The 27299-nt window shown below is 45.0% G+C and overlaps 1 protein-coding gene across 2 annotated transcripts in view; it reads left to right on the top strand.

The window, feature by feature from the left end:
- DTX2 (deltex E3 ubiquitin ligase 2) overlaps positions 1 to 27299 on the top strand; it is a 114668-nt gene that overhangs the window by 6540 nt on the left and 80829 nt on the right. For both annotated transcript variants that reach the window (XM_073615200.1, XM_073615199.1), the window contains exon 2: positions 13303 to 13706. In XM_073615200.1, coding sequence (XP_073471301.1) covers positions 13400 to 13706 — 307 coding nt within the window. In that variant the 5' untranslated portion in view covers positions 13303 to 13399. The remainder of the gene's footprint in view (positions 1 to 13302; positions 13707 to 27299) is intronic.

The following is a 27299-nucleotide window of genomic DNA, read 5'->3' as shown; positions in this document are numbered from 1 at the left end:
GTAAGGGAATCAGGAAGTGAAGCCATGCAGGTCACGCTGCGCATTCTGAGTGGTCCCTGCTGTCTTCTGGGACCAGTGTGTCTCCCAGAAGACAGCGGGGGGGCAGAGAAGGGGCCGGATGGATACGTAGATTGCCACGGATACTGCAGCGATCTTTCACTGGGAGTGGGAGAAAATACCTGTATTAAACCCCCCTCCCCCCCTGAAATGTGTCAAATGTGACGTCGGAGGGGGAGGTGGACGGAGAAGGGGCCGGGCGGATACGTAGATTGCATCAAGTACTGCGGTGATCTTCCACCAGGAGCGGGAGAAAATACCTGTATTAGACCCCCCTGAAAGGTGTCAAATGTGACGGCGGGGGGTGGGCGATCCGGACAGCAGAAGTTCTATTTTTGGGTGGAACTCAACTTTAACTCCTTATTCATAAAACACTGCAAAAAGTAAAACAGCAAGTTCTCTAAAATGACAAAGTAACACTGTAAAGCAAGGGTCTTCAAACTTTCTAAACAAAGGGCCAGATTGCTGACCTTCGAAATTCAGGGGAGGTTGGACTGTAGCCAGTGGCAGTAGAAAATGACTTGGTGTCAGTGAGAGTAAACCGTTCCCTATCATTAATGAAAAAAAATCAATATATGGTGTTGCGCTCCAAATGAGTAAAGTGCTAATGTGATCAATAAAGTGCTAAATGTGCAAAGTGATCCATATAAAAGTAAATACAATAAATATCCGGAAGTTCCAAAAAAAACTGAAATTCGCTGTGGTCACATAGAACCTACTATTCAGTCATACAGAAAAAGTCCATAAAATTCATGTGATAAACCATATAATCAAGTGTAAAGAGAGGAAATATCACAATTGATAGAGAAAAATTAAATGAATAAAATAAGTATTAAAAAGTCTTCAAAAAAGAGTGCTGGTGATTAGGGTGCTGTATTGCTTCATACAATAGTGACACAGTGACTGAGGGGTTTGTATCTTCAGTGTGCTCGCACCCACGGCTGCAGTGACTCCTTTCCTTACTGCTGTAAGGTAAACAGCATTAGTAATGGTTGGGTAAAGTGCACGGTGCTGTATCCTGCAAGTGGTATCTCCGGAAGCTTATCCTTGTTACTTTCAAATAAGCAAAAAAACTCAGTGATGGTAACTTGTATGTTTTTTCTTGCTACATCCACAAACCTTGCCTCTCAGGGCAGTGTGTCAGGCAGACCGGGAGTAAGGAGAAAAAGGGAGCTCCAATAGTGAATTATGTCAAAATATCACATTTATTTAAAATTCAAACATATACTGCGGTACTCACATAAGGCATTAAGAACAAAATAAAACAAAACGAGCGCCGAACTCGTACTCGGAACGCCACTTCCAGTGTCCGTATGTTACTACGCTTGGCGTCACAATCATGTGACTTCATCAGGGAATAGAGTACGGAGGTTGAAAGTGCTTAAGCTAAATGCATTGACGAGCAGCCATTTTCTTGAAGCCGTTCCCTATCATTAGTATTGCATGTTCGGTGGGAGGAATGGGGCCCCATCGTTGGTGTCAGCGGGATTAATGGGGCCCCATCGTTGGTGTCAGCGGGATTAATGGGGCCTCATCATTAGTGTCGACGGGATTAATGGGGCCCCATCATTAGTGTCGACGGGATTAATGGGGCCCCATCATTAGTGTCGACGGGATTAATGGGGCCCCATCATTAGTGTCGGCGGGAGGAATGGGGCCCCATTGTTGGTGTCAGCGGGATTAATGGGGCCCCATCATTAGTGTCGACGGGATTAATGGGGCCCCATCATTAGTGTTGGCGGGAGGAATGGGGCCCCATCGTTGGTGTTGGTAGGATGAATGAGGCCCCATTGTTGGTGTTGGCGGGAGGAATGGCACCCATCGTTGGTGTCGGCGGGAGGAATGGCGCCCCATTGTTGGTGTCGGCGGGAGGAATGGCGCCCCATTGTTGGTGTCGGCGGGAGGAATGGCGCCCCATTGTTGGTGTCGGCGGGAGGAATGGCGCCCCATTGTTGGTGTCGGCGGGAGGAATGGCGCCCCATCGTTGGTGTCGGCGGGAGGAATGGCGCCCCATCGTTGGTGTCGGCGGGAGGCATGGGCGCCCCATTGTTGGGGTCGGCGGGAGGAACAGCGCCCCCATCACTGGTGTCAGGAGCAGGACTAGATTGGCAGGAACTATGGTTGCTGACAGTGGGGAAAATAATGCACCAAGGGCTGGATAAAAGCAAGCATACATTTGGCCCCTGGGTCGCAGTTTGGAGACCACTGCGGTAAAGTATGTCACTGAAATTGCTGTCCCCATTGGAAGACGTCGCCTCACCTCCTGTTTTGGTGGCAACTGTAACATTTTAGATCTATCACTCTCAGCCCTGGTTACAGTGGTCTCTAAGACATTGGTTCTCAACCTCGCTAGTGCTGTGACCCCTTGATAAAATTTCCCAAGTTGTGGGGACCCCTAACAGTAAAATTGTTTTCGTAGCGTGGGTTGTCAGCACCCAAGGCAAGACAAGTAATTTGCGCCCCTAACCCACGGACATTTAGGGCTCCCTGAGTCCTTTCCACTCATACAATATTAAAACCCCTCATGGTACATTTTAGGATGTACCACTCTTTCTCTTTGTTCTTTTTTCTGTCCCTTTTATCTCTCTATCCTGATTTCTTGTTTTTTTTTTTTCCCCCATCCCTCTCTCTAGCTGTCTTTCTTGTTCTTTCTCTCCCCTTTTCTTTGTTCCTCCCCTTTTCATCTCCCTTCCATGTATTCTCTATTTTTATTCCTTCTCTTACTCCTTGGTGGTGGGAAGAGTGGCAGTGCTGGCTGGAGTTGGGATCAGTGGCAGTGCTGGGGGAAGTTCTGATCAGCCAACTTAGGTGCTTTTGATCAAGGTCATCTCCTGATCTTAGAACTGTAGTGGGAACTTTTAATGGCAACTATAATCACAGGTAGTGTTACTCACTGTGTCTCTGACTTTGTGGTGTCTCGTAGCAGTGACACCAATGCCAAAATCAGGAGATAGGGTCTCCTCCAGCCCCTACCACTTCACATTCCTCACCAGTCAGCTGACCTCTAGTCCCTGCCCCCCAGCCATGCCATGAACTGAATGGGCGGATGTGAAGAGGCTGAGTGGGCAGCTGCGGCTCCAGGAACAGCCCTGCTTGGCGGCCACAAAAAGGCTGGGATAGTGGTGCTGGCTTCAGGAACAGCCCAGGATTCAGTGACCCCTGGCAAATCATCATTTGACCCCCAGGTTGAGAACCACTGCTCTAATGCCGCGTACACGCGATCGGACTTTTCAGCTACAGAAGTCCGACAGCCTGTCCGACAGACTTTCAACAGACTTTCTAACGACCGGACTTGCCTACACACGATCACACCAAAGTCCGACGGATTCATACGTGATGACATACACTGGACTAAAATAAGGAAGTTGATAGCCAGTAGCCAATAGCTGCCCTAGCGTTGGTTTTTGTCCGTCGGACTAGCATACAGACGAGCGGATTTCTGGGTCCGGCGGAGTTACGGCGTAAAGATTTGAAGCATGTTCCAAATCTAAAGTCCGTCAGATTTGCGACTAGAAAAGTCCGCTGAAGGTCCGGTGAAGCCCGCACACGATCGGATTGTGCGCCGGATTTGGTCCGTCGGACAAGTCCGGTCGAAAAGTCCGACCGTGTGTACGCGGCATAAGACAAATGGGGTGAATTTCCCCAGTGGATGAGTAGATGGCAAAAAGAAAAAAATTGGCTCTTTCCCTCCCCTATTCCTAACCTAAAGAAAGAGTTCACTTGACATGCATTTTCATTAGAACCTCTTCCAGCATTTTTATTGCCATCTACTTCTCCACTGGTGGAATCACCCTCTCTATTTGTCCTAGAGATCATGGTCACCAAGACAGAAAGTGATGGAAAAGCCAAAACGTTATAGTTGCCACCCAAACAAGGAAGACCTTCCAATGGGGACCTGATTCAGTGACAACTGTCAAACATGCCATCATTTCTTTTTACTGCTTACAGTATCTCAAGGACATGGAATGAAGGGACCCAGATGAAGAAAAAGAAATCCAGCAGAGGTTCCAACCCTTCCCTGCTCTATCCAAGACTAAAAAAAAAAAGTGTTGGCTGGACATATATTTTGTGGGTTAGCTCATTAATACAAAGTTGAAAGCATCCGCAGTGATGTCATGCCCCACCTTTGAGGTCCCATATCCATTGTCATTAGGCCATACTTAGGAAGTTATCACACCCCTAATAATAACTGACAAACACTGCTTCCTTGGATGTCAGGGGGATACAGACAGAAAAAAACGACCCACCTTAAAATGAGCTATGCATGCAGTCTTATATTGTAGAACCGAGTTCAATCCTTTAAAAGGAAGCAGTCCTATTGTAGAGTATTTTTTATTGTTTTATTAGACCAGTATGTGATAAACGGATCTGGTGTTAGATCTTGTTTAATAGATAGCAGGAATGTACAGCAGTATGAATTGCCCGAGGATTGTTGGCAGGAGAAGCAAGGATGTTTCATGAGAGTTGCAGACTTGGCAACTTTGGAAAGCTGCTTCCTTTTAATTGAGGAACGTATTTCCTGAAATGGACAATATGCTTGAGTTCTGCTTTCTTTCTATAACTGATAATATCTGCCCAAATGTTCTTCTAAAAATGCCTATTTTCCAAACACTGTTTATGATGCTTTCAATAGTTAAAAAAAAAGTATTTTATTCGTGATGAAAAAGTGTCGAGTTTGTGATTTCATTGTATAGGACTGTTTTATCACCATAAGAGAGCTGTCAGAGAACTGATTATTCAGGGAGTAGCATTACTAGAAATGAGGGAGTTCTGCATGCAGAGCTAAAAATTTCGATTCCAATAGCGCACCCACTAATACCATCTAATGCTCACCATACATGCTACAATCTGAACATTATTAACCACTTCGGCCCCGGAAGGTTTTACCCCCTTCATGACCAGGCCATTTTTTTTTAGATACGGCACTGCGTTACTTTAACTAAAAAACAGGGGGTTGTGCGACGCTGTACCCAAATAAAATTGATGTCCTTTTTTTTTCCCCACAAATAGAGCTTTCCTTTGCTATTATATTTAATCACCTCTTTTATTTTTTGAGCTATAAACAAAATGAAAAAAAAACAACCATTTTGGAAAAAAAAAATTTTTCCCTTTCCGTCATTTCAGGACAGCCACAATAGAGAGATAGTCTCCTCCCCTTCCTCTGGAAACACTGCGCCAGCCCATAAAATCTCTCCTCCCCTGCCAGACCTCTGTTATTAGTGTTTCCTCCGGTGGGGAGACACTGTGCAGAGGAACCAGGCCGGGTGCAGTCAGGGAGACTGTGGCCTCTTTCTAAGAAAATCATCCCTAGGGAAGCAGGAGCTTCCAGGATGAAGAGTGGCGGTACATACCGCAGCTGAAAGCCACCCCTTCCTTGCCGAGCGCGGCATCAGGTCGTGGGGGACCCCTATCGCGTCCACAGGGCCGCAGCAGGGAGACAGTCCGCTCTCCCCTGTATCCATACAGGCCGCAAAATTTGGAACCAGCGGGCCGGACGACGGGTGACGTCATTTCCGGCGGGGGGGCGGACGCTTTCCCTTTGAACCGCGACTTCCGGTTCCAGGTCGCGGGGCTGATAGGGGGCCGGGCTCAGGCTGGAGTGAGTCGCTTCACATGTACACAGTGTGAGACTCTACACAGGCAACCACCTGCAGTCATGTCTGAGGCAGATGCTGCAGCTCATTCGGACGCTGTCTCCAGCCTTCCAAAGGTAAGAGTTCCCTGGGGAGGGGTCCTCTCTATCTAAGGTTTGCTCTCCCTCTTGTATGGTTCCTTACTTAGAGGGAGGGCAGTCCCCCTGGGTGGTCAGGGGGTGGGGGGGTGAGCGCAGTTCCCTTAAGATGGATCTGGTACTCCCCCAGGGTTGTTTCCACTTAAACTTGCTGGAAGTAATATGGTTTTTTTGTATGTATTTTCAGAAATCTACAGAAAAAACAAAGTCCACTCATGTCTCTAAAAGGAAGTGTGCCTCTTGTAGAGACAGTTTAGGGGAAGCATGGACTAAAGTTTTGTGTAAAGAGTGCATAGACTCCCTGGTTAAGGAAAGGGAATCTGAACAGCAGTCTGGGTTGGCAGCTTCTGTGAAAGAGCTGTCATCCACCTTTTCATCTTTTAAAACCTTTTTTGAGACGTTCAAGCTTCCCTCTAAACCCATTCAGCAGGACACAACCCCGCCTCATGCTCAGGGCTCTGCACCTGCCAGATCTACCAAATTAGTTATGGCAGAGGAGATGTCAGGCCCTTCCGGGGTGGAGCAGAGGCAACCGGACAGTGGCACGTCTGATTCCCATGAGGAATCAGAAGGGGAGGACCAGGACGGGGAGTCCAGGAAAATCTCCAGGTATAAATTGTCCCTGGATGAGGTGGAAGATCTCTTGGGGGCAATATATACAACCCTCGGGATACACGAGGATAAAAAGCCCCTATCTCTCCACGACCTTATGTATAAGGGCTTGGGAGATCAAAAAAGAAAGGTTTTTCCAGTACATGAAGTGCTGGTGGAAACGATTAAGAAGGAGTGGCAGGATCCTGAGAGGAAACCCTTCTTTTCTAGCTCCCTTAAGAGAAGGTTTCCATTTTCAGAGGATCCAGCGTCCATTTGGAATAAAAATCCCAAGTTGGATGCCGCCTTCTCTCAGGTCTCTAGACACACAAACCTGGCATTCGAGGATATGGGGGCTTTGTCGGATGTCATGGACAAAAGGATAGACTCACTTCTAAAAAAGACGTGGGACTCAACTGTGGGTAACTTAAAGCCAGAAATGGCTGTTACGGTCGTAGCCCGCAATTTAGAGCACTGGCTTTTCCAGATTCAGGAGCACATTGAAGCTGGCACAGCCAAGGAGACTATCCTAGCCTCGTTCCCCACGATTCTGCGAGGAATCGCATACATTGCAGACGCCTCAGCAGAGTCAGTCCGTATGTCGGCCAGATCAGCGGCGCTGGCGAATTCGGCCAGAAGAGCGCTCTGGCTGAAAACTTGGCCGGGGGACACCGCCTCCAAGGTCAAATTGTGCGGGATACCCCTGACAGGTGATCTACTCTTTGGCCCTGGTTTAGAGACGGTCTTAGACCGTACAGCGGACAAAAAGAAGTCCTTTCCGCCTAAGAGGAAAGCCCCAGCTCAGACGAGAAAGGGGTTTCGTCCGAAAAAAGGCAAGGAATCTCCCAAGCAAGGGAAGAAAACTTGGGGCCAAAGAGGAAAGGGCAGAGGAGGGGCGATTTTTCGCCCTCCTGAGAAGGCCCGTAAAGATCAATGACTCTCTAGGGACGGTGGGAGGAAGACTGGGGGCCTTCCTTCCACAGTGGGAGACCCTCTCACCCAATCGATTCATCCTGGGGGTCATAAGAAGGGGGTATCTCTTGGAATTCTCAAGACCACCCCCGCAAAGGTTCCTTGTTACGAAGCTTCCCAGCTGCACAGCAAGGGCCGAAGCTTTGGTGGACGCCCTGAAGGAACTGGAGATTCAGAACGTAGTTCACAGAGTACCAAGGGGGCAGGAAGGAGAGGGGTTCTATTCCCACGTATTTGTGGTGAAAAAGCCCTCGGGGAAATTCAGACTGATTCTGAATTTAAAACCCTTAAACAGGTCAATTTGCTACAAAAGGTTCCGCATGGAGTCAATCTTTACGGTCAGGGCCCTGCTACCACACAACTGTTATATGGTGTCTCTGGATCTCAGAGACGCATATTTACACGTCCCTATCGCAGAAACCTCCCAGAGGTTCCTCCGTTTAGCAGTAGACCTGCAGGGCACAATACTGCATCTGCAGTTTCAAGCGCTGCCCTTCGGGCTATCCTCCTCGCCCCGCATATTCACAAAGGTACTGGCAGAGGCGTTGGCCTTCCTGCGACTCCAGGGGGTATCAGTTATAGCCTATCTGGACGACCTGCTTCTTTTTGCAGTATCCCCAGAACAGTTGATCAGAGACCTCGATCTAACCAAGAGGGTTCTAACAGGTTTGGGGTGGCTGCTGAACTTAGAAAAGTCCAGTCTCATTCCCTCACAGCGCATTGTGTACCTGGGGTACCTGTTGGACACTACGCTCTCGAGAGTTTTTCTTCCAAGGGAAAAAATTCTAAAACTGGACAGAGCAGTTCTCTCCCTCCAGTGCAACCATCTGGTGTCCAAGAGGTCCATAATGTCAACATTAGGCCTTCTAACTTCTACTCTTCCAGCAGTGCAGTGGGCAGGATTACATTTTCGCCCCCTACAATCATATGTACTAAGAGTATGGGACCACAGTTAGAGGGATCTAGACACCTTATTACAGGTTCCCCATCAAATAAAGAGATCTCTTTGGTGGTGGAGGAAGGAAGTGAACTTGTCACAGGGACGTCTGTGGCTCATCCCAGTCCCACAGATCCTAACCACGGATGCAAGTGGCAAGGGCTGGGGGGCACATCTGGGATCCCTTCTAGCGCAGGGCACATGGAAGGGCGACGAGCTGCAGAGGTCTTCCAATTGGAAAGAGCTGAGGGCAGTAGGCCTAGCCCTCAGATTCTTCAAAAAGGAACTCCAGGGCCACCATGTACAGGTACGGTCGGACAACTCATCCACCGTGGCCTATATAAACAAGCAGGGAGGCACCAGGAGCGGAAGTCTGCTGGCCCTAGCAGAAGACATTCTAAGCTGGGCCGAGTCCAACACTCTCTCACTCTCAGCGGTTTTTCTGAGAGGGGAGAGGAATATAATCGCAGATTTTCTCAGCCGGAGGAGTCTAAAGGAAGGAGATTGGGCCCTCAACCAGGAGGTTTTCAATCTCATATCCGAGAAATGGGGACCCCCGGAAGTGGATCTTTTCGCTTCAAAAGACAACGCGAAAACCCCCTGTTTTTTCTCCCTAAACGCAGGGGAAGGAGCACTGGGAGTGGACGCATTATCTCAGAGTTGGCATTTCAGGACATGTTATGCCTTCCCTCCTCCGGTACTATTACCGGCGGTTCTGAGGAAGTTTCAATTAGAGAGCACCTCTCTTATTCTGGTAGCTCCACATTGGCCGAAAAGGGCATGGTTTTCAATCCTCAGTCAGTTAGCAGCGGAACCTCCCCTTTTCCTTCCACCTCGAAAGGATCTTCTGTCGCAGGGTCCAGTCCTCTGCCCACAGGTGCAGCAGTGGAAATTAGCGGCCTGGCTACTGAGGAGGGTATATTAAGATCCAAGGGGTTTTCAGAGAGCTTGATCTCTACCCTCCTCAACAGTAGGAAAAAGGAGACCCGTAAGATTTACAAAAAGGTCTGGCTCCTTTTCAACAAATGGTGCATAGAAAACTCCTTCTCGGTGCAGAGTCCCGTAGCTGTGTTGGAATTTCTGCAGTGTGGAGCGGACAAGGGTTTATCTGTAGCTACCCTTAAAAGTCAGGTTTCAGCACTCAGTGCTTACCTGGAGAAGTCTCTGGCTACCAATCCATGGGTGGTCAGATTCTTTAAGGCACTGTCAAGACAGAGACCTACCAGGGGTCCTCCCTTTCCCAGGTGGGACCTATCTCTGGTTTTACAGAGCCTTACGGGAAGTCCCTTTGAGCCATTGGGCAAGTGCCTGTTAAGGGAACTTACCCTAAAAACAGTATTTTTAGTTGCAGTGACAACTGCCAGGAGGGTCAGCGAAATTGAGGCGTTATCAATTAGACCTCCTTTTTGTGTTATTTTGCCAGACAGGATAGTCCTTAAGACTGATCCAGCTTTTTTGCCTAAGGTGGCGTCAGGCTTTCATAGAAGCCAGGAAGTAGTCCTACCCTCGTTTTGTCCCAATCCTTCAGGTGAAAGGGAACTAAAATTTCATTTTTTAGATGTAAGGAGGTGTATCCTACAATACCTAGAGATGACTAAAACAATAAGGAAGTCTGATTCTCTATTTATTTTATTTTCTGGGGCCAGAAAGGGTCTCAGAGCGTCCCGACGCACGATTGCCAGGTGGCTTAGATTAGCTATTGGGCAGGCATATTCTTTAGCAGGGAAGGAGGTCCCTAGAGGCATAAAGGCACACTCCATCAGAGCAGTGGCAACTTCCCAGGCAGAGAAGGCTGGAGCAACGCCAGAGCAAATATGCAAGGCAGCGACATGGTCCAGCTACTCCACTTTCGTTAGACATTACAGAGTGGACCTGGTGGCGGCAGGTGAGCAGGCTTTTGGGCGAAAAGTTCTGCAAGCTGTAGTCCCACCCTAATTGGTAAGTGCTCGATTATCCTCTCTATTGTGGCTGTCCTGAAATGACGGAAAGGGAAAATTAAAGTTACGTACCGGTAACGTCTTTTCCTGTAGTCTTTCAGGACAGCCCTAGTTACCCACCCTAAGCTTGGGGGGGTCTTATTAAAGACCAGAACGCAATATGGTAATGATATTGATTGGTATGTTATTAATGTGTTCTTGTGTCTCCCCAGCTGGCCGGAGGTACTCTTGAAAGAACTGAGGTCTGGCAGGGGAGGAGAGATTTTATGGGCTGGCGCAGTGTTTCCAGAGGAAGGGGAGGAGACTATCTCTCTATTGTGGCTGTCCTGAAAGACTACAGGAAAAGACGTTACCGGTACGTAACTTTAATTTTTTTTACTTTCTGTTATAAAACACACGATCCAATTAAAAAAAATGCAAAAAAAATCAAATTTCTTCATAAATTTAGGCCAATATGTATTCTGCAACATATTTTTGGTAAATAAAATCCCAATGAGCGTATATTGATTTGGTTTGTGCAAAACTTATAGCATCTACCAACTATGGGATATTTTTATGGGATTTTTATTTTATTTTTTACTGATAATGGGGGCGATCAGCGATTTATAGCAGGACTGCGACATGGCGGAGGATAAAATCGGACACTAAGTGTCACTTTTTTTGGGGACCAGTGACACCAATACAGTGATCGGTGCTAAAAATATGCACGGTCTCTGTACTAATGACACTGGCAGGGAAGGGGTTAACATCAGGGGCAATCAGAGGGTTAAATGTGTGTCTAAAATGTGCTTACAAGCTGTGAGGGAAAAGCTTGTGCTATGGGAAGGCAGAGATCCATGTTCCTGCTAAGGCCCCTTTCACACTTGTGCGACTTGGGACTGCAAAGTCGCATGACAAGTCGTGCCCCATGATTTCCAATGAGTACCATTCATATCTGTGCAACTTCAAATCACACTGACTTTAAAGTAGTCCCTATACTACTTTGGTCCAACTTTAATGCGAGTTGAGGTCGACAGACCTCAAGTTTACACAGGCATTCCCTGAAATCGCGTCAAAATCTTTCGATTTTTTTTTTTTTTTTCCAGTCATGGCAGTGTGAAAGGGGCCTTAGCAGAAACACAGGATCACTACAGACAGAACAATGGTCTGCTTTGTTTACCTAGGCAGACCGCCGTTCTTCTTTCCTGAACGATGGTGGACATAAAGTCTGCCGGACCCACTGATTGACTCCCGCTGTGTCCAATCGGGAGCGGATCGCCGACAGCACGTGTGCCCCAGACCCCGAAGTGTCATATCATGTACTGGGTACGTGGTTATGAGATTCATATTGTGCATAGAGCAGCACTGCTTGTTTTAAACAAAGGGAAGTCAGGAGGAAAAGGGCAGGTTTGGGAGATAATGGAGGACAAGAAGGCAGAAAACACAGTGAGAAAAAGTTTCATAAAAAATAGGTTACAGGGTCATAGGATAAGCTCTTCTTTTGGAACAAGTTATGCTCTCATTTTAGGGTTTCAGCACAAGGAACCCTAAAGGCCTAAGGCCACATTCACACTTGGTGTTTCCCGAACGCGTGACAGAAAATGCACATTTTGACTCCCATTTCAGAAACACGCTTTTAACTCTCATCGTAGTTGTGTGTGTTGCCATTATTAATGGCACCTAAAGCACGTTTTGCCATCAGGCAAATGCCTTACAAAAGGGTGTGCTGAAAAACCGCACCACACTTCACATTCAGGGGCTTCTTTGGCAAGTATGTTGAACAAAGGGCAGCCTGTTTAAGTGAATGGGCTGCCCTATGCACAACGCCTGGAAAGGCATAAAAAAACGCTATACAAAGTGTGAATAGGGCCTAAAATATGGTAAATACACACATAATCCTAGGGTCTGATAACAGAAACTCAGCCTTAGTAATTTAGGTGATGCTCTGTTCACTTTGAATACCAAATTATAGTGGGAGCATACTCCTATTTATGATGCTTGCCTATAGGTACAGTAAATATCTCCTAAATGTGTACCGTTTAGGAAACGCTTTCTTTAGGTGCAGCCGGTGATGTTACCAGCACATGCGCTCTGAAGGAACGGCCTACACGTACCGTTCCTTCAAAGCCGTGCCTTAAACAGCGATATCATTGCCGGCCATTCATCTTGCCAAAGTCCATGAACCTGCAAAGAAGACCGGATTACGATGGAAGCGCCTTCAGCGATAGTGCGCTGGAGGGCTTCCTTTTTTGGGTAAGTCTTTCATAATGTGCTGGTATGCCATGCATACCAGCACATTATGACTTAAACTGCCCAGGGCGCAATTTTTTTTAATGTGGTTTACTACCACTTTAAATAAGATATGTTGTTTTGTTTTTTTGGGGGGGGGGGGGGTCTTTATTGCTCAGCCATGCTACTAAAATCACTAGTAATCAGTTGGTAGGTGTAGTGACTGGTCATTCCACAGATGCAACAAGTGGCTCTCTATGGCAGTGTTTCTCAACCTTTTTTTTAGTCAAGGCACCCTGCACAATGTCGAGGCACCTCATTCTAAGATGGTAAAAACTAAACTAATAGTTTTACGGAATGCAGCAACATCCACACATGGGACACCCAATGTTAAAGTTGATTTATTCTTTCAAAGCAAAGCACACAGGTACTGACTAATATTCCAGTGTTTCTCTTCCTCGCAGAGCTAATGTGACCCCAGTGCTGATAGGTGCAAGTTAGGGACAAGCATGGATGCTATGCTGACATCTGATGTCCTCCTTATCAACCAATGTCATTAGTCGTTAGGCCAGCAAATAGAAGGTTGTGGTGCCCAATGAAAACCTGTGGCTTTCTGTAACTAAAAGGCAATCTTGATCCATCCTCTGTTTTTTGAGAAATTATTAGGAAGGGGTCAGGGACCCCTGGAGAAACCTAAAGGCACCACAGGCTGAAAAAGGCTGCTCTATGGTATGAGCTACCTAAGTATAATGTACTAGCAATAATTGTAGAAATGGTGGACCGAGGTAGGAATGAACTGTGTTGCATGGTTTATTTTTGCAGTTATGTCATTTAATGTAACTATCTTTTTTTTTTTTTTCCTTTTACAGGAAGATGGTACAGAAAGGAATTTGCAGTACTCATGAAGGAGCATTTTGACTGATAATATATTTTTATATAGAGAGACATTGATTGGAACCCTAAAGAATGGCAGCTGGTCCACCCCAAAGTGGAGGAGCTGCAGGTCCATTAGGACCTCCTACGATGGCTAGTCAGTGGAACCCTGCATCTATGGCTGTAGCTGTTTGGGAATGGCAAGATGAACTTGGCAAGTGGAGGCCATACAGTAGTAAAGTGAGCAATTATATAGAGCAATGTATGCAATCCCATCAGCAGCAGAAGACTACTCGGGCTCTTGCGAACAGTAGGAGTATCTCCCTTGGACAAGTTGACCCTAAATTAGCTCCGTACATAATAGACATTGCAACTTTGGCACAGTTTCGACAAGACACAGGTGAGTCTATGCCATTTATTTTTACTTCTTTTCCTTTTATATATTTTATTTTTTATTTAGGTTTGTGATAATTGTGAACCCTATTAAGATGTATGTTTGCTGTTGGTGGTCCTTAAAGCAAATCTTTGCTTTTCCCATTCAGGGCAAGGCAACAGGCTACTTTTATTTTTTGCCACCCACCCCTGCAGCACATACTCAGCTTTCTGTTGCTCCTGCCTGCTCTGTTCAGTTGTCAGGAAAGAAGAAACTATCTGGAATTTACAGGTATTTTATTGCCTGTCACTCACCCCCTTCCTCACATGTGACAGTGCTGGTGCTTGATGGTTGGCCTACATTGGGTGGGAAGTGTCCTCAACCCTGTGTGTGTTTCTGTTAGGGCAACTCAGAGTTTAATATGGTTCAGTTTCTTTTCTTCTAGCAGCTGAATGGAGCTGTGGTGGAGAGAAGGAAAGGTTAGTATGGGCTGCTGGTGAGGAAGTACATGGGGCGTTTAAGTCCAACTGGAACTTTTAAGTTTACAGGTATAAATAGTGATTCTAGCGTGGCGATACTACACACAGTAGTAAGTGGAAAGTGTGTCCTATTACTGATAGGCGACACACATGTCGCCAGCCAGTCCAGAGACCGTTAAGCAAGATGGTAGACAACAGTGTTAGTGCGTGCATAGAACAGCATGTGGTGATGAAGTTTCTTGTGAATGAAGGTGTAAAACCTGCTGATGTCTACAGAAGACTTCAAGCACAGCACAGTACAGTGATGAGACGCTCAGCCGCAGTAAGACATTTGAATGGTGTAAATGTTTCAAAGATGACTGTATGTCCATAAGTGATGATCCCGGCCATGGTAGCTCCCAGCCCACTGCAGTCATTCCTGTGAACATTTAGCGCATGGAACACCTGATCCTGAATAGTCGATGCATAACCTGGCCCCCTAAAAAGAGTTCCTCGGAGGTCAGCATTTCAGCACTGATGACGTTCTGGCTGGCCTAGGATGGTTTAGGCGTACTGACAAATCTTTCTATGCCAAAGCTTTCCAGGCATTAGTTAAACTCTGGGATAAGTGTATACATGTGGAAAAATAAATGCATTTTCCACTCCTTGAAATTTTGTTCTTTTATTATATAAACTCAAAAGTCACAGTTTTGACTTGGGCACCCTGCTTATTAGGGTTTGTGCACAGGGGGCTTTTACAGGCATATTATATGCATCAGCGTTTACAGGAGCACAATAGTGTTCAGCCATTCACTTGTATTGCAGGCTGTACACAGCACGTGTGGCTCCCTGGGCGCAGAAAAGCCCCAGAAAATTACACTAGGCACATAATATATGCCTGTAAAAGCCCAGTGGGCATGAACCCTTGAGTTTAACCTGTTGATTTGCCAAGCACAAGGTGTCCTATGATACTAAAATCATGGCAGATGTCCCCCATGGGGACAGAGAGGGCAACAAAAGCATTTTTCTGCCTTTTTTTTTTTTTTTTTTTTTAGAAAGTTTTAAAGGCACAATGAACTTTTTTCCCCCTTGGGGACTAGGGTTGTCCCGATACCACTTTTTTAAGACCGAGTACAAGTACCGATACTTTTTTTCAAGTACTTGCCGATACCGATACTTTTTTTTTAATGTCATTTGACAGTTTTTTTTGTATTTTGTAAATAAGTACTTTTTCTCCTTTACTGATGTGTGCTGATGAGGCTGCACTGATGGGGCACTGATAGGCTGCACTGAGGCAGCACTGATAGGCTGCACTGATGAGAAGGCATTAATATGCAGCACGGATTGGGTGGCACTGATGAGGCAGCACTGATAAGGAGCCCCTAATATGCAGCACTGTTGGGCACTGATAGGATTAGGTGGCACTGATGAGCACTGATAGGTGGCACTGACTTATGGGCACTGATAGGTGGCACTGACTTATGGGCACTGATAGGTGGCACTGACTTATGGGCACTGATAGGTGGCACACACTGATGGGCACTTATGGGTGGCACTGACTGGCTGGCGCTGATAGATGGCACTAAGTGATATGCATTGATAGGTGGCACTGATTATGCAGCACTGATAGGTGGCACACACTGATGGCTGGGCACTGATAGGTGGCATGCACTGATGGATGGGTGGCATTGACTGTCTGGCACTGATAGATACCACTGAGTGATGAGCACTGATAGGTGGCACTGATTATGCAGCACTGATGAGCACTAATAGGTGGCACACACTGATGGATAGGCACTGACTGATAAGTGGCACGCACTAATAGGCACTGATAGGTGGCACTGACTGATAGGTGGCACGCACTAATGGGCACTGATACTTGGCACGCACTGATGGCTGGCACTGACTGAGGCGCACTGATAGATGGCACTGATGAGCAGTGCACTAATAGGTGGCACTGATTATGCAGCACCAATGAGCACTGATAGGTGGCACACACTGTTGGCTAGGCAGTGGCACAGAAAGGTGAAACTGATGGGCACTGATAGGTGGCATGCACTGATAGGTGGTACGCACTGATAGGTGGCACGCATTAATGGGCACTGATAGGTGGCACGCATTAATGGGCACTGATAGGTGGCACGCACTGATGGCTGGCACTGATAGCGCTGACTGATGAGCATTAATAGGTGGCACTGATGAGCACTGATAGGTGGCACGCACTGATGGGCACTGATATGTGGCACGCACTGATATGTGGCACGCACTGATGGCTGGCACTGACTGATGGCTGGCAGTGGAACTGGCTGGATGGGCACTGGCTGGATGGGCACTAACAGGTGTCACTGATTGATGGCTGGCACTTATGGGCATGAGAGGATTTACTTGTCTATGCTGCCTCTGCAACGTCCATCTTGGTACACTTTGCACTCGGCCTCAATAAAGCAGCAGCGGATATCTTGTTACACCCAGCCCATATAGTTCAGCCTGAACTATATGGGCTGGGTGTAACAAGATGTCCGCTGCTGGCAGGGTGTACCAAGATGGGCGTCGGGATTTTTAAGCACTGACGACAGTGTAACGGCAACACAGAGCGTCACTTCCATTACCAAATGTGACAGCTCCGGTCGCCGAGCCCTGCACTCTGCACTACCTGCTTGAGGACTCGCTCTCCGCTCAGCTCTCTGCTCCGCCCTCCGCTCCGCCCGCTGACTCCGCCCGCTGAGTTCCTGTCTCTCCCAAGGTATCGGCTAAGGCATTGGGAGCATTTGTGCGAGTACAAGTACTCGCGCAAATGCTCGTTATCGGGACAACCCTAATGGGGACAGAGAGGGCAACAAAAGCATTTTTCTGCCTTTTTTTTAGAACGTTTTAAAGGCACAATGAACTTTTAAATGTTGCTTCCCCATTGCTCCCTATTGCCATGCATACATTTTTAGCATGAATTGCAATGGAAATACATTTTTTACAATTTTTTTTTTTTTTTTTTTTTACATGTGGCCATGTGACTGCAAAGATTCAGCACCTGTGTGTAAGCATGTGGCTGGTGGAAAGGAACTCTCTCCCCACCAACAACACTTAGAGAAGGGGTGTCAAACGACTTTTTTTTTTTTTTTTTTGTGGGCCACATCAGCAGTATGGTTACCCTAAAAGTGCCGGTTGTATCTAGGGTGTGCTATGTACAGAGTGCAGAGTTCAGGGGTGTTGGTATGTGCAGAGTTCAGGGGTGTTGGTATGTGCAGAGTTCATCCAACCCTAATAAGAGGGGTGCTCAAGTCAAACTGGGACTGCTAAGTGCGGAGTTAAGGCGAACCGGGAGCTGCTGAAAGCAAAGCAGTCCCTTAAGGCTTCTGTGTTTACAAGTGACAGTGAGGAGCAAGAGTGGAGGGTGAGAGCTGGAGGTGGTGGAATGGAGTTCCACCACATTCCAGCTGCAAAACTGGAAGTGAGGGCCACATGACAAGGCTTTTGGGTTGTGGGCCCTGTGTTGGACATAAGTGGTTTAGAGCTATGGCCAGCAGCATATGATGTCACTTATCTAAGTAATTTAGCCAGTGTCGACCTTGCACATCTACTAAGAGCAGCTATAGCTTGGCGGTCATGACCACATAGAAAAACGGTAATTACATTGCGTTTTATGCTAAAATGTATGCAGGGCAATGGGGAGGCAATAGTTTAAAGTTGAATTTATGTTAAAGCTAATCTCTATGTTTTAGTGAAGTTTAAGTCCAAGCTGGTCCAAACAAACTATTTACCTCACTAACACATGCAGTGGCTTTCAGCCCTGTATGATCTGTTTGTAGCCTTGGCTACGTAGTATACAGTGCTGTGTTCTGGCAGCAGGATGGGAACTTCCAGACCCACTGCCAGATTCAAGTCTGGCTGAGTGCTGCTCGTCCATTCACAGTGAGTTTTGTATTTTCTGAATGAATACAAAGCTGCCTTTGATTTGGCTGAGTCGAAGATCAAGAGGTCATCCACCTGCGTCTGCTCCTTGGCCAGTCAGAGCAAGCTTTGTATCCATTCATAGAATACAAAGCTCCCTGTGAATGGCTGAGCAGCACTCAGGCTGGATTCACACCTATGCTTTTTTTTTTTTTTTTTCTTTTTTTTTTGCATTTTGCAGATTTGCACTACAGATCGTGTTCCATAGGAAACCATGTTAAATGGACTCTAGTGCAAATCTGCAAAATGCAAAAAGCACTAAAACTGCATAGGTGTGAATCCAGCCTCAGTCCACATTGAATTTGTTCCACAAGCCCCTTCTACTTTCAGAACACAGAGCTGTATACTGTACTGTATGTAGCTGAGGCTATATACAGGTTCATACAGTGCTTACACCCACTGCATGTGTTGGTGAAGAAACTATTTAAACTTCACTAAAACATGTAAATCTTCTATTTTAAACCCATGTGTAAGTTTTGCTATGTCTTCCTGTCTTGAAGGCACCTGTACCCATTTTTTATTTGTACTGGTTTTATGTAAAGTACTTTGCAGTGCTTTTGTTGACACTGTGGGCAGAGATGGCATCCACTAAATAGCACAGCAGTATTGGGGTAGCTAATAGTAGTAACAAGGGTCATCGATGTCTTAGGTGGCTCAGTAATTTTTTAATTTTTTGCAGGGCTGAAAGTGCGGCATTCAAAACATTGCAGATCTTGTTCATTAGAGAGATTGGCACAGACTAATCCTAATACTATATACATAGGATATGCAGTGCAGCCTTTTAACTGGTAATGGTTATACACTGCATGAGTAGTCCTACCAGCCTATGTTTACGCCAGGTGCATGTTTTCTTTCAAAAGAAGGGTTGACCTTTTTTCCCTGAATAGTAAAAAAGCAAAAAAACAAAAAAAAGCATGAAACCGATGAGGAACGTGTAGCTGTATGTACGTCCTTCCCTTGACCCCGGCTTATGTTACTCTGCCCCAGGCCAGGAGATTTTGCAGTATTTTAGCTAGGAAAGCAGCACCTGTGCTTGTAATAAATTCAACTTGTACAGCACTGTGAAAAATATATTGAGGGCTTTTACTAGATTTGAGCTGGTTGAAGACTGGACATTGCTGTGTATTTGCCGAATAAAGGAAACCTATACTAGAGAGAATGCAATACTGACCATACCAACAACGTGCTGTGCTACTAAATGTCATAAAATGCACTCAAAAATAAAAACCTAAAAAGATTAGTGTCAAATAAAAACAATACGTGTGATCTTGTGATGATAATGTTCACTCAAGTCCAATAATAATTCCAATCATGTATCAGTCCAAGCAGTAAACTGCGAAAATCAATAATGTGAAAAAATCCATAGTGTGATTTTATCTTAAACCCAAATTCACCATGAGAAAACCACCATGATTATGAAGGGATACCACCAGCAGTCCAACAGCTTCTATGAATGGAACGCTAGCTATGAATAGATGGGGCAGACTTATCAATCATCTACCTGTCCTCCATTCATAGATTGTTTTATTCACAGAAGCTGTAGTACGGTAGTTTTAAAAATCAAATAAAAAATTAGAAATTAAAAAAAAAGTAACTAAGTATTTATCAGAGTGCATGAAATCTGATGTCTGGTAAATCTGAAGGGAGGCCAGTTGACAGTGGCAGGATATCGTATTATACAGTTGAGAAGTGTGGCGTATATTGCATACAAAGTGTGAAGTGTTACTTTGTGCAGTATGTTCAATACCCCATGTAAACCACAGTGTGCAGAGGTGGTCAGTATAGAGTGTACAGTACGGTGTACAATGTGCAGAATAGAAAATACACCACAGTATGGAGAGGTGTTCATAGAGTATTCAGCACAGTGTATAGTGTGCAGTATAGAAAGTACAACACAGTGTATAGTGTGGAGCTGTATACAGTAAAGAATGCACAACACAATGTACAAAGTGGAGCCATATGCAGTATTCAAAAGACAGCATGGTGTACAAAGTAAAGCCACATGCAGGATAGAATGCACATGTACAGCACGATTTGCAGAGTAGAGATGAGCACAGTATAGAAGGTATGCATGATGAGAAGAGGTATAGAATGTACAGCATGGTGTGCAGAGTAGGCATGTGCACAGTATAGAAGGTATGCATGGTGAGAGGAGATATAGAATGTATAACACGGTGTGCAGAGTAAGCATGTGCACAGTATAGAAGGTATGCATGATGAGAGGAGATATAGAATGTATAGCACGGTGTGCAGAGTAGACATGCGCACGGTATAGAATGTATAGCATGGTTTGCAGAGTAGACATGTGCACGGTATAGAAGGTATGCATGGTGAGAGGAGGTATAGAATGTACAGCATGGTGTGCAGAGTAGACATGTGCACAGTATAGAAGGTATGCATGGTGAGAGGAGGTATAGAATGTACAGCACAGTGTGCAGAGTAGAGATGCGCACAGTATTGACGCCCTCTGTCGAAGTCAGGATATGACGAAACGCGTCAGGGTGTGGCTTACATGACATAGGAAGTGACGTTTGCGCTCCACCGCAGCCTGCTACACATCCAGGAAGTTGATGGCGGCTCCTGGACAGCTGAACTGGCCAATGCGGTGAAGTAAATGTTCCGCTCTATTTGCTGTGTTGATTGCAATATTGATGTACGAAGTTTTATTGAAGGGGGGTTTCTTTGTATGGTGTGAGGGGTCTTTACTCAATAAACAGGATTACGCTATGAGCGTTTTTCTTTCGTTTTTTGATTTATTGTGAGCCCTGAGCATCTGAGATCCCTCCGGAGTGGTGGTAGCAGCAGCTTGTGGCGTGGATGTGTTTTCCTTTTGTTTGGAGGCTTATTATTATCTAGCTCTGGTGAGTTTAACCCCCTGAGGGGAGTGTGTTTGCACAGGGTGGAATTTGGATTGATCGGTGGAAGGTGCACGCTGTGACTATGTTTCATGATCACCTGTTGAACACTTTCTGAACTACACTTTGAACTTTTCACCACTCTTAAAAAAGGACTTTTTTATGTGTAGTTGGCCACATGTTTATTTTATTTTGCTCAATATTAGCGCTGTTTAGTGTGATATTTTAGTCTGTTTTTAAGATTATTTTATACCACTGTTTATTATATTGTATGTAGTAATTTTTGAAACGGCTGCTTTTCCTGCCTTGAGGCTCCGCGCCTTTTGCGTACTAGCAAATTGGGCGGTATTTATTTATTAACTGTCTCTGTATTCGAAACAGCATCTTGTCCTGGCGCTGAGTGGTGCATTTGAGGGCCTGGTTAAAACACCTTTTTTTCTAGTATAGAAGGTATGCATGGTGAGAGGAGGTATAGAATGTACAGCAGGGTGTGCAGAGTAGAGATGCGCACAGTATAGAAGGTATGCATGATGAGAAGAGGTATAGAATGTACAGCATGGTGTGCCGAGTAGGCATGTGCACAGTATAGAAGGTATGCATGGTGAGAGGAGATATAGAATGTATAGCATGGTGTGCAGAGAAAGCATGTGCACAGTATAGAAGGTATGCATGGTGAGAGGAGATATAGAATGTATAGCATGGTGTGCAGAGTAGACATGTGCACGGTATAGAATGTATAGCATGGTGTGCAGAGTAGACATACACACAGTATAGAAGGTATGCATGGTGAGAGGAGGTATAGAATGTACAGCACAGTGTGCAGAGTAGAGATGAGCACAGTATAGAAGGTATGCATGATGAGAAGAGGTATAGAATGTACAGCATGGTGTGCCGAGTAGAGATGCGCACAGTATAGAAGGTATGCATGGTGAGAAGAGGTATAGAATGTACAGCATGGTGTGCCGAGTAGGCATGTGCACAGTATAGAAGGTATGCATGGTGAGAGGAGATATAGAATGTATAGCATGGTGTGCAGTGTAGACATGCGCACGGTATAGAATGTATAGCACGGTGTGCAGAGTAGACATGCGCACAGTATAGAAGGTATACATGGTGAGAGGAGGTATAGAATGTACAATACAGTGTAGAAGTGTGGAGAAGGATAGAATGCTAAGTGAAGTGCTGTGTGGAGTTGTGTACAGCACAGCATACAGAATACAACAGTATACAGGTGCAGTGTGGAGTATAGAATGTACTGCACAGTGTGAAGAGTTGAACAGAATGGCATGTACAACATACTTCTATAGTTTTTGTAATGTGAATCCAGGGGGTTGTACAGTAACACATTAAAAACTAAATCTGTTTTCCTACACAGAGTTTGGGGGTTTTGTCAAGCTTATTGGTAAGGCATGCATGACTGACTGAGGTTCTTAGTCTCTTCCTGCCGGTAGCCTTTTTTTTTTTTTTGTTATTGGTGCCTGAGTGCATTGCATTTCACTTCAACAGTGGTAACTAAGCAAAACTGCACTCTTCATCTTATTAAATATATTATTATATTATATAAATTCCCCTGAGCAAAGCTGAGTATTTGTCCAAATAATCATTTGGAATTTCTTTGTCTACACAATATGAAACCAGGACAGTCTGCTCTCCTCACTACCTATAAAGGGGTAGTATGTGCAATAAATTTGTGTCCTGTAAAATGTGTTATTTTGCACCTGTAAAGTATAGGAATAGAAGAATATATCCATACACATTTTGTATAACGGCAAACATGACATCAGCTTTCATTTACTATTATTGTCCTATTATGAGGGTAGTTTTGTCCTAGTAAATGTATTTTGCCATGAAATGGCAGTCAATAATCTGTACTAATAGTGTATCAGGCATACACCACCAGTGTAGGAGTACAAACGCAGCCAGCAGCATTAAACAAATTAACAACCAGGTGCCAGATGCCACCTGCGACCGCACATCCAGGTGGTTACAAGGACAGATGAGTGGCCCTGAATGCAAACGGTTCACATGTCTGTCCTTATACATCTGATAACCTAAGAGCCCTTTCACACTGCCAGGAGGCCGTGTTAGCGGTAAAGCGCCCCTAGTTTTAGAGCTGTTGAATCGCTTTCCATTCATTTCAATGGGCAGGGGCGGTGGAGGAGTGGTGTATACAGCGCTCCAAAGATGCTGCTTGCGGGACTTTTTCTAACGTCCTACAAGCACACCGATCCAGTGTGAAAGCACTCAGGCTTTCACACTGGGGCTGCAGGGGAGGCGTTTTTCAGGCACTTTACAGGGACTATTTGTAGCCCTTTAATGCCTGAAAAACGCCTCAGAGAGAAAGGGGTCTTAGGGGTCCTCCTACTGAGCACTGATTTAAATATATTTAAGAACAGAAGTGCATAATAATTTGCAGTGGCTGGAAAACTAAAGGTTTCCCATAGCGACTACAGCTGCACAATTTTGGATAAAATGAGAATCACAATTTTTTTTACTTAGAATAAAGATCACGATTCTTGGGGTAACATCATCTTTCACATTATACAAATAAATTGGGCTAACTTTATTTGTTTATTTTTTTTTTTTACTATTCATTTAAGTGGAATTTTTTGGGGAAAAAAAATACATTTACATTTGGGCAGTGGTCTTTCAATGTGACATAAAATATTGCAACAACCGCCATCTTCTTCTCTAGGGTCTCTGTGTGTGTGTGTGTGTGCATTTTATTATATATATATATATGTATATGTGTGTGTGTGTGTGTGTGTGTGTGTGTGTGTGTGTGTGTGTATATGTATATGTATATATATATATATATATTATACAAAAAATACTGAATTTTTAACTTGTAAGCAACAAGTGTCAGAAAAAGGCTTGGTCTTCAAGTGGGTAAACTAACTTAATTTACAGACCGAAGTTCATCCCTTTGATCCCTTGATCTAAAAGAACTAAATGATACAATGTTTCTTTTTTTATCTCAGCCTGAGCAATGTTGTGATCAACTTTGCAGGCTGATTTTTTGTTGTTGTTTTTTTTGACAGCTGTCAGCAGAGAACTGATCTGCACTTGTTACACAAATCATGGAAATGCTGGATTAGGATCGTGAGGGGGTTTGAATCGAGATCGGGATTTTTTTTTTTTTTAACAATTAATCTTGCAGCTCTAAAAGCAACTATAAGGGCTCTTTCACACGGGGGATCCGTATGTCCGTTTTTCATCCTTCCGTTTTCGGATGAAAAACGGACATACATGTATCCCTATGGAGCGTCGGATGTCAGCGGTGACATGTCCGCTGACATCCGACGCCGCTCCGATCCGAAAAGTGTAACGGAGGAAAAACCTACTTTTCCATCCGTTTTCGGATCGGATCGGGTGACGACGGACACTACGGTCCGTCGTCATCCGATCCCCCCATAGGGGAGAGCGGCGCTCTGACAGGTCCGTAGCTGCACAGCGTGCAGCGATGGACCTGTCATCTTTCTGCTCAGCGGGGATCGGCGGAGCGATCCCCGCTGAGCCAGCGGGTGTTCACGGGGCGGATCATCACTGATCCGCCCCGTGTGAAAGAGCCCTAAAAGTGTTCATTTTTTCACTTGAGTAAAAGATTAAATCTGATCTGTTCCATGTTTTATTATAAATAAGCCCCTTTCAAAGTTTTTTTACAATTTTCATAGAGGACTTTACAGAATGCACATGGCTTTTATGCTTTTTCATACGATTATCCAATTGTTTTTTTTTTTTTTCCCTTTTCCTCCCTGAGCCTTTCTGTTTGAGTGTACAAGCAAGGGTTACAAGTGGAAGTTGAAGGAAAACCTGGGTGTGCAGTGCCTGCCTTTCTTCTACATGAACATGGCTATCATTACTTGGAATGTGATCCTGTAGTTAGTGGGGTGTTGTTCACAGCAGTTCTCAAGGGACTTCCTGGTATTTTCATCTTCTCTTAAAAGAAATGATGACATGTATATGTCTGGAGAAAACATAACTGAGCTACTGCATTATTATTGAAATATAATATAATAATATAATAAATATACTGCATACTGTATTGAAACTCTGAACACACAAAAAAAAATATTTGTGTTGCTTTACTGCATGAAATTGGTTATCAAATTATTAAAAAAATAATAATTTGCCAACCTTTTAGGTCAGCTTGGCATGGGTACAATTATAAACAGTACCCCCAATTTAATATTTTTCCAGATCATCCAATATATTTTATTTGGTGTTAAGCCTGGGTTCACACCAGTGCAGCTTTGAAATCGCCGCAGATCATTGCAGCTTGGACCTCCGATTTCATTGCCGCTTGCAACTTCATTTTACAGAAGTCTATGCAAGTCGCTACAAAATCCTCAAAAAGTAGTGCAGAAACATTTTTCAAAGTCGCTACAATTTGAGTTGTACCGATGTGAACGTTTTCATTGCTGGCAATGGGGTGCGACTTGTCATGCGATTTTGAACTGTCAAATCGCTCGACAAAGTGTGAACCAGGGCTTAACCACCTCTGTGTCTGGCCAGTGCAGATTGGGGACCGTGAAGGCTGTTGGTTTTCTGAGCCTGTTAACTTGGTGGGTCGTCTTGCCTGTCAAATTTGGGTATACAACCACTTTAACATTTTTACCTACAGGTGAGCCTATAATCAGGCTTACCTGTAGGTAAAATTAATATCTCCTAAACCTGTATGGTTTAGGAGATATTCCCTTTGCATGCAGCTGCTGACATCAGCGGTGCATGCGTTCTGAATGCCCGGCTGAAGGTCTGGCAAGAAAAACAAAGTGACGTCATCGCGGCTCTGGCCACTCACAGCACCGGAGCCGTGAACTCAGAAGACACTACCAGGGCAAGATGTCAGCTCCCTCGGCATGGACCGGGCTCTGATACGGGGGCTTCATTCTGAAGTAGTTCATAATGAGCTAGTATGCGCTGCATACTAGCTCATTATGCCTTTTGCCTTGCAGAGTTTTTTTTTTTTATGTGCAGGTATACAACCGCTTTTAATCTTAAAGTAATATTAAAGTGATTCAAAAGTCTCTTTGTTATTTTTATAGAAAAAAAAAAAAAAAAAAAAACCTGTTATACTTACCTGCCCTGTACAGTGGATTTGCACAGAGCAGCCCGGATCCTCCTCTTCTCTGGTCCCTCTTCTGTGCTCCTGGCCCCTCCCTCTTGTTGAGTGTCCCCACAGCAAGCAGCTTGCTATGGGGGGCACCCGAGTCAAGTCACAGCTCTGTGTCCCTATTCGGACCCGGAGCTGCTTTTTGGGGGCGCCTCTCTCTCTCGGCTAACGGACTTTGATGCCAGCGGGAGCCTTTGACGCCACTGCTGTGTCTCAGCCAATCAGGAGGGAGCGTCTGGGACTGCTGAGACATTCGTGGACAGAGATGGGGCTCATTTAAGCATTAGGGGGGTCGAGGCAGGCTGCTGCACACAGAAGACTTTTTATCTTATTGCATTAAGATAAAAAAAAAACCTTCTGACTTTACAACCCATTTAAAGCTTTTTTTATTTTTTTTAAATAATAAAAATGTTATACCTACCTGCTCTGTGCATTGGTTTTGCACAGAGCAGCCCATTCCCCGTGCGTGCTCACTCTCGAGTCCCGCCCCTTGCTCCCTCATCACTGGCTCTGACAGTAGCAGGAACCAGTGACTCCTGCTGCTGCATCTGAGCCAATGGGTAGCAAGAGTGCCTTGTGCACATCGCTGGTTCGAGATTGAGATCAGGTAAGTATTTAGGGTTTGGAAGCTGCATGCAGAAGGTTTTTACCTTACTGCATTGACTGCAGCAAGGTAAAAAAAAAAAAAAGTCTACCTTTTACAACTACTTTAAAGTGAAACTCAACTGTATCTGAGCACCACAAACTGAAAATGCTATTTAATTTGTTTCTAGTATGCACAGCAAACCCATCCATCCATGTCTCCATGCTTTATTTAGTTGAGAAATCACCCCCTTAGCATTTCTGGCTGCGGCCATCTTCAGAAAGAGCAGATGATTCATGTTGCGTTGCTTCCTGGAATCCATCTGACCTTAGCTCAAGCTGTGCTTAGCTGAGAAAGCCTCTTCTTCCCTGCTAAAGTCTCCTGGGATGTATGACATCATTTTGACATAAGCCAGAAACCAGGAAGCAGCTGAAGAAATGCTTAAGAAAAGGTTAAATTACATCTAATATACTTACCCTGTTACTAAGCCTAGCAGCATAAGGATAATAAATAAACTCAATCTCACTGAGATTGTTTTTGTGGTTACTATAAAATTAACACTTGTAAAGATTTATTTATAAAAAATGGAAGATATTTTAATACAGTCCCAACCATCTGGAAGCAGAATCTCAGCGCACACATTAATCCCCTTTGCAGCATCTGATT

This window comes from Aquarana catesbeiana, linkage group LG02 (genome assembly GCF_042186555.1).
Source record: "Aquarana catesbeiana isolate 2022-GZ linkage group LG02, ASM4218655v1, whole genome shotgun sequence".
Taxonomy (NCBI): Eukaryota; Metazoa; Chordata; class Amphibia; order Anura; family Ranidae; genus Aquarana; species Aquarana catesbeiana.
The sequence above is the reverse complement of the archived record's forward strand: the minus strand, read 5'-3'. Positions and strand labels throughout refer to the sequence as shown.